This window comes from Talpa europaea (assembly GCF_964194135.1).
Source record: "Talpa europaea genome assembly, chromosome: 13".
NCBI classification, from domain to species: Eukaryota; Metazoa; Chordata; class Mammalia; order Eulipotyphla; family Talpidae; genus Talpa; species Talpa europaea.
In genome coordinates, this window is record NC_140080.1 from 26,897,181 (window position 1) to 26,910,474 (window position 13,294).

The 13,294-nt window shown below is 49.8% G+C and overlaps 1 protein-coding gene across 3 annotated transcripts in view; it reads left to right on the forward strand.

Annotated features, from left to right (window-relative positions):
• Positions 1 to 12,169: 12,169 nt before the first annotated feature.
• Positions 12,170 to 13,294, forward strand: part of SLC22A4 (solute carrier family 22 member 4) — a gene marked incomplete at both ends in the record, with an annotated part of 43,390 nt that continues 42,265 nt past the window's right edge. For all 3 annotated transcript variants that reach the window (XM_084251896.1, XM_084251897.1, XM_084251898.1), the window contains one exon: positions 12,170 to 12,565. In XM_084251896.1, the coding sequence (XP_084108022.1) occupies positions 12,170 to 12,565 (396 nt within the window). The remainder of the gene's footprint in view (positions 12,566 to 13,294) is intronic.

A 13,294-nucleotide genomic window follows, 5' to 3' on the forward strand; every position in this document is an offset into this window, starting at 1 on the left:
TTAATGCCCCTGTGTATCCCGTGTAAATATGTGTTCACCCCCTGCGTCTCTAATAAATGCCCTCTGCTGGACCACCGACATGTCAGTGCCCTCCTCAGCCTCCCTGCAGCACAGGCCATGAGTGCTACATCTGAGTGCTACATCTCAGTTGCCCAACATGTCCTGGGCACTGGGTGCCCTGGTGATGGGGACAGGTGCTAGCTGTCCTGAAGGAGGCCCCAGCCTGGGGCATGGTGGGCATGAATCACAAGGGGCCATTCCATTAATACAGAATGGAGCTCTGGGGTGCTGTAAGGGGACATCTCGCCAAGGGGTCTTACCTGGGTAGATAGGGAAGGTGTCAGCTGAGAACTGTGTGATAAGGAGGGAAGAGCACTACGGAGTGAAGGAGTGTGTGTAGACCGGAAAACCCCTTCCGGTCTCCAGCAGAAGCCAGCAGGGGAGTCCCTAGCAGTCATGGGAGGGATTGACCTACTGGCAGGGGACGATGATGGGGTGGAAGCCACGGAGACCACAGTGGGTGGCGATTGCCTCCTGGGTACATTTTCACTTCTGAGTTTCTTCCAGCCTGCCTTCCACCCTGCTTTCCACCCAGCCTCTCTTGCAGCGCTTTCATTCTTGGCAGCGCCCATTCCCGGTCTTCTCACCAGGGGGCGCGCTAAACTGGAGAGCTGAGGAGGAGAGGCGTGGAGGGAGTGTGTGTGTGTGTGTGTGTGTGTGTGTGTGTGTGTGTGTGAAACGTTTGTTCTATTTTCAATTTTATGCTATCACAAACCACAAAAGACTATCAATTCACACTTCACCATCCGTGCATGACAGTGCTAATTACTCAAGCTCTTGCTAACATGGGGTATTATCTATTTTTTTTTCATTTTTGCAAATGTAATAAGTAAACCACCATATGTACTTACTTTAATTTGCATTTCTCTGGTTGCCAGTGAGGAGCATTCACTCAACAAACATCTATTGTTTGCTTGTGGGAGCTCAGCTAAGGGAACAGAGTCTTCTCCCTCCAAGAATTCTTCCTGTGTGACTTGCCCAAAGTCCTTCACACATTTTTCTACGGTTTATTTAACTCTTTCATGATAGGTTGGCACTTTTCATATTTTGTGAGGATCTTTCTTACCAGACTCTATTTCAACTGATCTATTTTCCTATTCCTGTGGCATCACGCTGATTTAATTACCACCATTTTAGCGTTAATATTCCAATATGTCCTCCTTGTTCTGCCTTCAAAAACATGTCAAAGCTATTCTTATACATTTCCAATTATCAGAGGTTTTCACTTAATATGGCAGGCTCTGGGAATACAAACAAACCTCTTGGAACCATGAAAGGTGTTGCCTTGAATCTAGACACTCACTTGGGGGAGTAAATGCTTACTCTGCATTTACTCAGTTGTTGTGTACCTATCGTTGTACAAACTCCCCCCCCCCCCACACACACACACGCACACACTTTCTTCTTGAGATCTTGTGTTCCTACTTTAATTTGTTCCTAGGAATTCTTTCCAAAGACTCCGCCCGCTGTTTCCCCCACCTACTTCCCCAAAAAGCACAGGCCAGGGCAGTGAGTAGGTGACCCCCCACCCCGTAGATGTGAGGTGGGAAGAGGGGTACTGGAGTTCTGGGCTCTGGTCCTTTGGTTGACCCCGTCCCACAGCACACATGGACAAACACACTCTCTTCTCTCTTGCCCCTGTCTGTCTGTCTCTGAGTCTGTCTAACTCTGTCTGTCTCTGCCTCTCTCACACACACCACACTCACTCACCAAACTCACACCCCAAGGCTGCACCCTAGCAGAGCAGGGCAGTGCAGAGTCTGCCCTTCCCTCCCCCATCTGTCCTGCTGGGCTGGCAGACAGGTCCGGGTCCCACCGGGTCAAAGGCGGGGAGCAGAGGGAATGAGGAGCATCCAGGGTAGCCATCAGACACAGAAACGTGTGGAAAAGTACCAGAGCCACTGGCACAGGCCCACACTCTTCTCCCAAACTGACACCAGCAGAGCCACCCGCCCTGCAGATCCAGCAGCTTCCCGTGCTGGCCTGAATCCCAGGAAGCACAATCACTCTATGATCCCCCCTCAGGGGACTACCCACCCAAACTGAGGTTCCTTGAGCCACCGTGGTACCACAGGCTTCCCCATAACCAATAGCTCCACCCTGGTGGGGGGACAGTCCCAACCAAAAAAGCCCCTGCCTAGGTAGGCATCATGGTAGGGGGTGGGTGAAACAGGAGCTGAGAGGAGCGGTGCCAAGAGCTGCCAGGCTGATCTGTCTTCTCCCTGCTTCAAAGCCCACTCTCTGCCCAGAGGCTCTGCCTGGGCCCAAATGTGGTGGGCCATGAAAAACTTGAGACATTCATACATAGGGGCAAAGTCTCTGTGACCCAGGGTGTCAGTCTTGAGTTGGGGGACAGTTGAGTCTCTCAAGAAGGAGGTACCCGATCCAGGATCCTGTCAGAACCACCTCTTTGAAAACAGACAGGTTTTTTCCAAGATGTCCAGAATAGGCTTTTTCCAATATGTGTCACTTTGCTATGTGGAACTAAGGTCAATCAAGGCCAGGTGGCCTCTGGAGGAGCTGTTACCATAACTTTAATGGATAAAGCTTACTGAGACTTAGAGTCATCTCCAGAAATAACCTTTTTGTCAAAGAAACCTCTCATAAGGCAGGGCAAGATACACCTACAGGTCGCAGGATTTTCTCATAGGAAGTCATGCTCTCCTTTTCATGTGAGAACCTGTCCTCTCTCCTCGAGCTCCAGGCTGCTCTCCCATTCCTTGGCACAGAATATAAACCCCTGGTTTGTTCCATTTACTTTTGAGTTTATAGTCATGTAAGTTCTCCTTCTGCATGTTATTAAATTTGGCCTTTTTCTCTACTAATCGGCCTGATGTTAATTCATTTGCTCTTCCAGCCCAAGAAGACTCCAGAGGGGTGGGGGAATTTCCCCCTGCACCCTGATAGTCCGCAACTCCTAGTACCCCAGTCCAGGACTTCCATCATTGTCACCAAACCGGTTCTTTTCCGGGTTTTCACCTCAGAGTCCCTTATATCAGAGTCTTAAACATCATCTCTATACCCTCACCCCAAGCATCCCATCCTATTGATCACTGTGCTTCAGTTTCTGCCCGCAAAGTATTTCCAAGGCCCTTTTCAGGGCAGCTGAGCTTTACTCCTATGCTTAGAGCCCATGAGATGGAGTACCTGTTGGACCAGTTATAAGCCTGGCATTTAAAACTTCTCTGACAACAGTTTGCTCACTGAGTGGTCTCACTACCTCTGCCACACCAGACAATTGATCATTCTCTGTGCCAACCTACTTTTTCATATCCTTCAGAGGTTCTCTCAAGCTCACAATTCCTTCTTTTTCTATCTCCATGCAGCAACCTCCTATTCACTCCTCAAGGCCCAACTCCAATTGTCCCCTCCCCTAGAGCAAAGCCTTGACCTCCCATGCCCTCCACCCTACCCCTTTCTGCCCAGTGCCACAGGCACAAACTGTCATTTCCTTGGTCAAAGCCTGGCCCAGAGTCCAGGCCAGGCATGGAGAGGCACAGGAGCCCTAGGACAAGTGTGTGCATACAAACACACACACACATGCACACACACACACTCCCTGGGGCTCCCTACTTTCCACCACCTTTCTCCTCACCTAGGTCCCCTGATTTCTATAGGCATATTCCCTAAGTCCTTAAGGGGAGGTAAAGTCTCAAAGGCAAACACTTCTCTCCTTCATCCTCAACCTCAACTCATTCATTCATTCAACTATTTATAAGAATATACTATGTTCCAGGCATTGTGCTACACATTAGAAAAACAATTTAAAAAAAACATATAAAACAAGTGCAGCTTATTAGCCATGTCATAAAAGAGGTAAGCAGGATATCACAGTAGAAAACAAGTGATTCCTTCATGTAAGGAATTTGGAAAGGCCTCACAATAAGGCAACATGAGCAGAGACCTGAGTTGGTGAGATCTCTGTGAATATCTGGTGTCATTGCCTTCCAGACAGAGGGAGCAGGAAATACAAATGCTCTGAATAGGGTGGGGGTGGGGGAGCAGACATGTACCTGCCATGTTCTAAGAACAGTGCAGAAGCGCTGGAGCAGTGTAAGTGAGTTGTAGTAGATAAGGTCAGAGAGATATGGGGGTGGGAAGGTTGACCATGTTGACCTTAAAAATCACAGTAAGGACTTTGGCTTTTGTTCTGAGATCAGAAGCCAGAGGACTGACATAACCTGAACTTTTACGTTTTAACCAGGATCACTTTGGCTGCTGTCTGGAGAAGAGACTATGAGGATCAAAGGTGGAAACAGGCAAATCATTTCATAGGCATGATTGCATTCATTGCTAACTAACCCCTAACTAACCCACTTCCCTCTGTCTTCATAGCTCCAGTTCCTGTCTAGGCCCCACATTCTCCTGCCTGGCCTTCTTGTCTCCTATCTGGCTCCTCACTTCTTTCTCTACACAACAGTACTGCATTTAAAAATACAATTCCTACTATATCACTACTACCTGTTAAAACTTCCATGACTCCCCATTGCTGTCAAAGTCTAAACTCCAACCCCAGCTCACAAAGCCCATGAGGACACTCCCTGCTGACCTCTGCTGCAGCCCTGATTCATGTTCCAAGTCCATACATGCTGGTCTTAAGCTCAACTTCATTAAGCTCTCCTGCATACTCTTGCAGCCTTCCTTGAGCTTAAAGCTCCAAGGAGCTTAAAATAAAAACTGAGTCCATCTGTGGTCCTCTTTGTGACATGCTTTATTTTCCTACTTTTTTTCTTTTTTTTTTTTTTGCTTAGAAGAACTGAGGTTTAGGTGAGAGGTGTCGGGGGGGGGGTGAGAAGATTCACCAGAGACAGAGTGGGGAGCAGAACAAGTAGATTTACTAAAATGTACTGCTAAGGGGAGCAGTGGGTGAGACAGGAGAGGTCTGCTGTGCCATGTAGGTTAGTTCCCTGGCTGGGGATTGAACTCATGCCACACTGGCAGGTGATAACTTGATAGCGCTGAGACTTAACCCATAGGCCACGAGGAATGCCCTATTTTCCTACATTCTTCCTTGAGAACCAGGGAAAGGGTGGGGGTAAGAGAAAGCCAGATGCTGCTTCCTGCCAGCCTTCCATCCCTGACCAAAGACACAGCCTCTCTAAGAAGCAGAGGCTGGGTTCATAGACAATGAACTGCTGAGTTGAGGGGTGTTGCCACCTGCGCTATGATGCCTAGAAGATTGGGTTATGGGTCCCAAGAGTCCCTCTACCCCTGTGGGGGGTGGTTATCCTGCCCTTTCCTCCACCTCTGGATATTGTTCCCTGACCTGATGAATTAACTCCATCTGAACTACAATTCCATCCTGGACAGCTTATTCTTACCTGTGGCAACAAGTAACAGCTTCTTGTCCTTGAACCCCAAGTCATCACCTGACTTGTTCTTCATGCATCTGGGTAATTTCCTGGTTTATCATTTTTCCACTCTATATTCAATACATTCCCACACAATATTCCTTAGCTCCTCTGAATGAAGTTGATGTCTAAAAAAGGATTGAGGGTTAGAAAGGGATCTTGCTAACAGTCCAGGACTGTCCTGCAGTGCCCCCTTTACCTCAAGTGAGAAACTCTATTTGGATCCCCACAGAAATCAAATTTTTTTTAAGATTTATTTTTATTTATTTTTGCATGCAAGAACTGGTGTGTAGGCCAAAGATGTGGGGGTTGAGAGGATTCATCAGAGACAGAGTGGGGAGCAGAACAGGTGGATCTACTGAAATACAATGTTGAGGGGAACAGCAGCTGAGACAAGAGAGGTTTGCTGTGCCATGTGGGTTAGCTCTGTGGCTGGGGCTCGAACTCAGGCCATCATGATGATAGCACTGAGACTTAACCCTTACGCCACCAGGGAGTCCCAGAAATCAAATTTTGTCTTTGCTCCTATCTTATAAGGATCATTTTTGGCTGAAGGTAGATGCTAGAAATCCCAGGAGAGGTCAGAGGTCTCACCTGTTCCCATAGGATCTGGAGTCAACCTAACCAATGTGGGTTCAGAAACCCAAGTGATCAGTCAGACCTAATTAATTCAGACACTAACGTATCTCACCATGTACAGACTTCTTACTGACAAAGGCAGCAATGGAAGGTCACCTAGCTGCTCTCTGGACCACTCTTAGAGTCACATTTTCATGGGAAGCCAGAGCACAGTCACAGACTCAGGGGAAGTGACACAAGATGGTTAAGAACTGCACAGGATCTAATGTACCCCAGGCCTTCGTCTCTGAGTCCTTAGTGAACCAATATTATTCTTTTTTAGTCCTCACATCAAACCTGAAAAGACACAGGTCATTTCCTCATTTTATGGATGAGTCACAAAGGTTAAGAAGTTTGCCAGTGTCATGTGATGATTATCTAATCTCAATGGCAAGAGCACCCAGGGCAAGTGCAGTATTCATCTTCACTAGAGAATATTGCCAGCCTTACCAATGGTCTTGTGATTCTGACCAGGTAACTTATGGGTGCTGACCTGTCTCTGCTTGGCATGGTCCCCAGAACAATCCAGAGAATGGGCTCAGATTCAACAACTTCTTACACAGACTTAGCACCTTCCAAGGGGCGTGAGATGGTGGAAGATGGGTTGGGTCAAGATGCCCCTTGAAGCTTTGGGTTAGGTAAGGCTCGAACCCACAACACCTGATCATAAACTCTTCTGTGCATACCTGTTTGACTTGTTTCTGCTAAGTAGGCTGTCTTGACTGCTGAGTAGTTCCTCACTGTTTCTGGAGCTGTCAAGAGATATAGAAATAGACATAGAGGGTGAAGAGGAGAACGCAAGTGCCTGGGGTTGCCCCAAACTTAAAAACATCTTAAGCCCACTTCATTATTTTCTCTCCAACCCAACTTTACTCTTGTGCTTCCTTCTATCTCAGACAATGACATCATCATCCACCCATGCACACAATCCCCCAAATTAGTTATGTTCCCTGCCTCCTTCCCCTTCCTCACCTCCATATCCAGTTTTCCAAGACCTGCCTTTGACACAGCTCTAGAATCCATCTGTTTCTTAGCCATCAGCACCACCCTCTTGGACACCTAGAGCAGTCTCCTTCTGGTATCTCTGCTTCTACCCTGGATCCCTCCCTTGCATTCTCAACTTGGCCACCAGAGGGATCTTTCTAAAACACAATTCTCATCAGAATATTCTCCTATTGCCTCAAAATTTAACCTACAGCTACTTAACGATTAAATTAAATGTTTAAGATCAAGGGTGACTTAGCTTCTGCCAACCTTTCCAGCCTTGTCCTTCTGGTCTCCACTACCATTGGTTTAGTGCTCGCATGAGCAAACATCTGGGCTTGAGGCAGTAGCCCATGGACTTGCCTACATTGTTAACTCCAGAGGCCGGAGATGAACCTCATGTATGCAGTTTCCAGGGTCCTGCCTCCTTCATGTTCTTGCTGAGGAATCTAGGAGCAGATATGTATTCCATTATACATGACTGGGATGACTATATACAACACTTGTGTTCACGGCTTCAGGTCCTGGAGTATGGTTTACTCCAGCCACTGATATGGCAACCAGCTTCTCCAACATGCCACAACCTCAGCTGCTTCTCTGATGCTGAGACACAAAACACCTATAGAGACCTGCTCAGTACTGGGCCATGTGCTATCTGGAAGTGGAGGGATGTTAACACCCAATGGGGCATACCCAACCAAAGTGGGGTAGAAACCAGTGGATTAATGTTGCCTACTTCTGAGCCCTAGACAGACATTTTTGATCTTCCCCCAATGTTCCACAGCTGCAAACAAGCCTATGGTGTGTACCCTTTAATCGACAGGGTGACAATAATGCCCGGCATGCAGCAGCCACACTTAGCAAAACTCTTATCCATGGTAGATTATAATGAAATGCAAATGGAAAGGTAACATTGGCTTGTGTCAGTGTTTTTTTTTTAATATTTATTTATTTATTTATACAAGAATCGGGGTACAGTTCAGATGCCCGGGAGGGTGAGAAGAAGAGAAAGCAGGGAGCAGAACAGGCAGATGGACTGAAGACACTGCTAAGGGGAACAGCGGGCATGACAGGAGAGGTCTGCCACGCCATGTGGCCGACCCTCGCCGGCCTGCCGGGATCGAACTAACACTGCAGAGTGCTGTGGACAGCTTCACAGTGCAGTGCTCAACCGCCTGTGCCACCAGGGGAGGCCCTGTGTCAGTGTTTTTTAACTAAAGGTGATTTTACCCCAGCCCCCCACCCTGCCCCCAGAAGACATGTATCATGTCTAGTGACACTTTCTATCACAATTAAGGGATGAGGCTGGAAATGTGGCTGAACATCCTAAAGTATACAGGACAGTCCTCCGCAACAAAGAATCATTCTCAGTGTTGCCAAGATTGAGAATCCCTGGTTATGGAGATTGGAATATACGAAGTCAATGGTGATTATAAGAATTGTGGAGTTGGCTGGATTTTGTTAAGTGTTGTAGAGACCTTGAAAAAGGAAGTGACTGGTCCAGGTCAGCCAACTATGAACTCGAGGCACTCCTAAAAGCCAGGAGTCCTGGCTTAAAACCCTCATGGAAGTTTTTAAATTGAACTTCATCTCTTGCGCTACAAAACAGATGGTGCCAGAAATCAAGCCCAGAATATAAGTGATTTTATTGTGAGGCTAGGAAAGCAACCAGAAAATGCTTCATGCAGTTTTGATGGGTCTCCAAATGCTGGAACATGAGGGACATTTAGATAGATTAAAGTGAGAGTTTTGAATTCCTAGATTCCTCTAAATCTTCCAGGCCAGCAGCAGGTCTCTCCCCCTTGTTATAAGAGAGCAGCCTTTCCTTGCCTGGAACCCAGACCAAGTCTCCTCCTGAGGCAAGTGGCTCCAGAGATGATGCTTATCCTTCCCTCACTGCCTCCAGGTCAATAATCAAGGTTAGGTCTCAACACAGCCTAAGAGGGGAATTGTAGTCCCTGATCCACCAGGAAATAGCAAAACTGTTGGAAAAAAACAAAACAAAACAGGACCTGTGTTCTGGTAGAAACTGCAGTAACGTATAGTAACATATGTGGGAATTTATTAACCTGGAACACTTTCTCATTTGGGGCTTAACAACCAAGCAAGAACACACAAACCCATCTTTGAAAGTTAGATACAATTAGACCTAGAGAAATGAGGCAGAGCTGGCAGAACTTTCATCACAGAGTATCAGAGGAGTCAGGAGGTTCAGAAGGGTGAGAATGTTAGATTGTAATTATCACCCCAGACCAGAGAACCTATCACCAGATTACATTCTCAAGGCAAATCCACTGGCCACTCCCTTCACAAAGGCAATACAAAATTCACAGATGAGGATCCTGTCTGTCAGTGGGGATGGTAGGATTCTAGAATAGGAGAGGTCAGGTGGAGACATTAATCAGCTGAGGCAGAGTAGTGGTAGTTTTAACGCCATAGTGGCAACCGCAGTGCTTCAACCCAGGTGACAGCAGAGGTGATAGCTATTTGACCATGGTGTTCCTGGGAGTCAAATGAATGGGCAGATGAGCCTGTGTAACTTGACTTCAATAACCACCTTACCCCTCAAATCAAGAGCTAGTGAGCAGGTTGATGACAGCTGCCACAATAGAATAACAGTATTTCCTCAAACACTTCCCAGATCCAGGCCAGTTTACAGGCTTGGAGCCTATTGATTGAAAAGGAGTCCAAATTGCCTCAAGGAAAAACCTCCCATACTGCCAAAAGTACATATAATTATTTCCCCAATCTTTCCCCACAAGGGACCTGTGCTATTTTAGGTTGCTCAGGCTGCTATAACAAAGTATTATAGACTGAGCAGCTTATACAATGAAAATTTATTTCTCACAATTCTGGATGGTGGAAAGCCCAAAATCAGGTGCTGATAGATTCAGTCACTGGTGAGGGTCTTCTTCCTGGCTTACAGATGGCCACCTTCTTATGAGTTCTCTGGTGATTCTTTTTATAAGGGTGCTAACCCCACTGAAGACCCCACCCTGATGATCTCATCTAAACCTGCTTCCCAAAGGTCCCATTTCCAACCACATATCCCCACAAATCCATTGTGTGGGGGGTGGGGAGATAGAGGAGCACACAATCCAGTCTATAGCAGGGTCCTTTCATCAGTGTAACTCTGGCCCTGGGAAAGACCTGGATCTTCCAGAGCTGTTGAATAGAGGATGAGCTGGCATTGATGACTGAAGGTGGGTTAGATTGGGGGCTTACAAAAGCCAAGTGATAACAGGAGTTCTCATGCAAACAGATCTGATGAGCCCAAAGATCCAGGTTGTGTGCACACTGTGCATAATTGGGATAGACTCACCAGGTGCAAAATTTAAGGGAGTGCCAAGAAATTCAATAATCAAGATAACAATATTTCCACACAGTATTTTTAGATTATAAGTATCAATTAAAATCAACATAAAATCCACGATGAACACAACATCAAAATCTTAAGTAGAGACAGGATGGTATCACGAATTTTTTTCTTTGGCCTCAGATTCCAAAATGTCTCAGCACAGCACTGTCACTGACCCTGGTCATTGCCAATGACCAAGCTAATGACATAGTCCTGTATTATCTCTTTCCCTGTTCATGCTCCGCAGTCCTTTACTCCTTTCCTAGAGATTACTATTCAAAATAAATTACCTCCACAGCTTTTGCTTTCTTATTGTGAGAGAAGGGAAGCATGAAATCCAAGTGAAGATAGTGGTACCAGATATACTGTGCAAAGAACAATATTTTTTAAAATAAAGGGATGTGTTATTAACAATTCCACTGGATTACTAGACATACATCAGAATGAAACAACAAAACTGCTACAAAAAGGAGGCAGGAAAGTCCCTCAGCCTTTTAACCAGGACCCAGAGAAGCAAAAACACTTGTACAAAATCTGCAAAGAGATGGGCCCTAAGGTGTGTCCCCTTCAGCTTCCTGGTGAACCCCAGGACTCAGACCACAGCTCCAGACCAGCTCACACAGCAGCTGAGAGACGCTAGACCTGGCCCTGGAGCTGACTGCAGTCCCTGATGTGCGTATGCTGCCAGATCTGGGCACCAGACTGACTTTCTCCTGCCCCCTCCAACTCTTCCTCCCTCCCTCTATTCCTGGACTGAGGGCGGTCCCTTCTGCAAACTGGAGGCCTTCCAGTCCAAGAAGGTCCGGGCTGCCAGCCCCAATAAAGAGCCCTGGGGGCGTGGGGAGAGCGACAAGATCAAAATCAGTGGTGACAGCAGCGCCTCCGCGACCGCGCTCTCACCGGCTCGGTGTAGAAGGCTTCTCTGGGGGGCCCAGCGGACCCAGGGACCGCCCGCAGCTCCAGCCCACGTGCCCGGGTCCGAGCCTAATCCTGACGCAGCGTGACCTTGCTCATCCTTGCCGCGGCTCTGGGCCAGTCTGCCCTTTTTCAAGGTGAGACTTCTAGCTGCCGCGAAGACGCTTCTCGGGGTGCCGCTGACCGGCGACTCTCTCCAGCCTCCTAGGACTGGCGGGGAGAGCGCGGGATCAGGCAGCAGGCGCGCGCCCTCCTGTCAGCCCTGCGCCCGCGGGGGTTTCGCGGGCGCAGACACCGCACCCCGCCTCGGGCCACCTGAGCTCACGCTCGGGATAGGAAGGGAAGCGGAAAGAGACCCCAGGGCAGGGCGGGGGGCAGCAGCTCCAAGGCCTCGCTCTTCAGCCTCGGCTCCTCCCTGCAGCCCGCTCTCCCCGGGGGGCCCAACGTGGTGGCCCAGGGGCGCGGGGACGCCAGGGCGCGGAAGCCGAGCTTCCTCACCTCGCTGGAGGACTCCCCTCAACTCCAGGGGCCATGGGGTCGACCTCGGGGTCACTGGGGGCAGGAGGGCGGAGCAAGAGGCGGAGCCGACCCGGGAGCCCCACCCCAGCGGCCCGGCCGCGCTCCCTGCCCGCCCCCGTCGGGATGGGGGTGTGGTCCCGAGTTTGTACCGCGCCTTGCAGCCTCCAGCTCAGCTCCAGGGAACGTCCAAGGCCAGCAACCTGTTTGCCGGGAAGAGTCCCAGAACGCGCACCTCAATTTCGCTCGGCCCGCCGAGCCCACGAGAAGGGTGCGGCACCCTCGGGGAGCGCCAGGGCCCGCGCCGCGCAGTCGGGGGGACGCTCCTGCCGCGCCCGGTGGCCAGCTGCGGAGAGGACGCGCAGGCATGAGGGACTACGACGAGGTGACCGCCTTCCTGGGCCAGTGGGGGCCCTTTCAGCGCCTCATCTTCTTCCTGCTCAGCGCCAGCATCATCCCCAACGGCTTCAACGGCATGTCCGTCGTGTTCCTGGCGGGGGTCCCCGAGCACCGCTGCCGGGTGCCCGAGTCCGCGAACCTGAGCGGCGCCTGGCGCAACCACAGCGCCCCGCTGCAGCGGCTGCAGGACGGCCGCGAGGTGCCCCACAGCTGCCGCCGCTACCGGCTCGCGGCCGTCGCCAACTTCTCGGCGCTGGGGCTGGAACCCGGCCGCGACGTGGACCTGCAGCAGCTGGAGCAGGAGAGGTGCCTGGATGGCTGGGAGTTCAGCCAGGACGTCTATCAGACCACCATCGTGACCGAGGTGGGTGTGTGCGCGTCCCTCCATCTGTGTCAGGCCGCCCCTCAGGCCCAAGCGCTGAATGTCCTTGGGTCCGTGATCCCTGGTCCCGATTAAACCCGGCTGGGTTATTCTTCTTACAGGGGTCTGAGGGCCGAGAGAGCAGGACTCAGGAGAGGCCCATTCCTGATCATTTCTGTCCAGCAGGGAGGGGATGGAGAAAGGTCTGTGGTCACCAACTGTCTTTTTCTTTCCGAGTTTCACAACAGATGGAGCTCTTTCCCAAGAGCCTAATGCTGCCCAGATGTGTAGATTGGGTTAAGCGTCTGCCATGGGCAGGAGGAGGGCTGTGGGAGATGTTGCTGAACCCAAATGCAGACACAGACCTCTGCTGGACAGGGTGTCTGTCAGTCTGGCCTGTTCCCTGGTCATAAACTTGTTTGTTTGTTTGTTTGTTTGTTTATACAAGCACTGGGTACAGTCAGAAGCGCGGGAGGGTGAGAGAATTCACCAGAGCCAGAGAGGTCTGCTCACCATGTGGGACCCTCCTCTGGTGGCCGGGGAGCAGTCGGGGAATCGAACCGGCGCTACAGAGGCTGCAGGCAGCTTCGCAACCCAGCGCTCAACCACTGCGCCACTGGGGAGGCCCGGTCATAAACTTCTGGGAGCATCAGCGGGAGAATTGCTCTGCCATTCACCTTATAGTGAGGCTTGGCCTCCTGTCCTGAGGCTCCAAGTTCTCAGGAAAGGAAT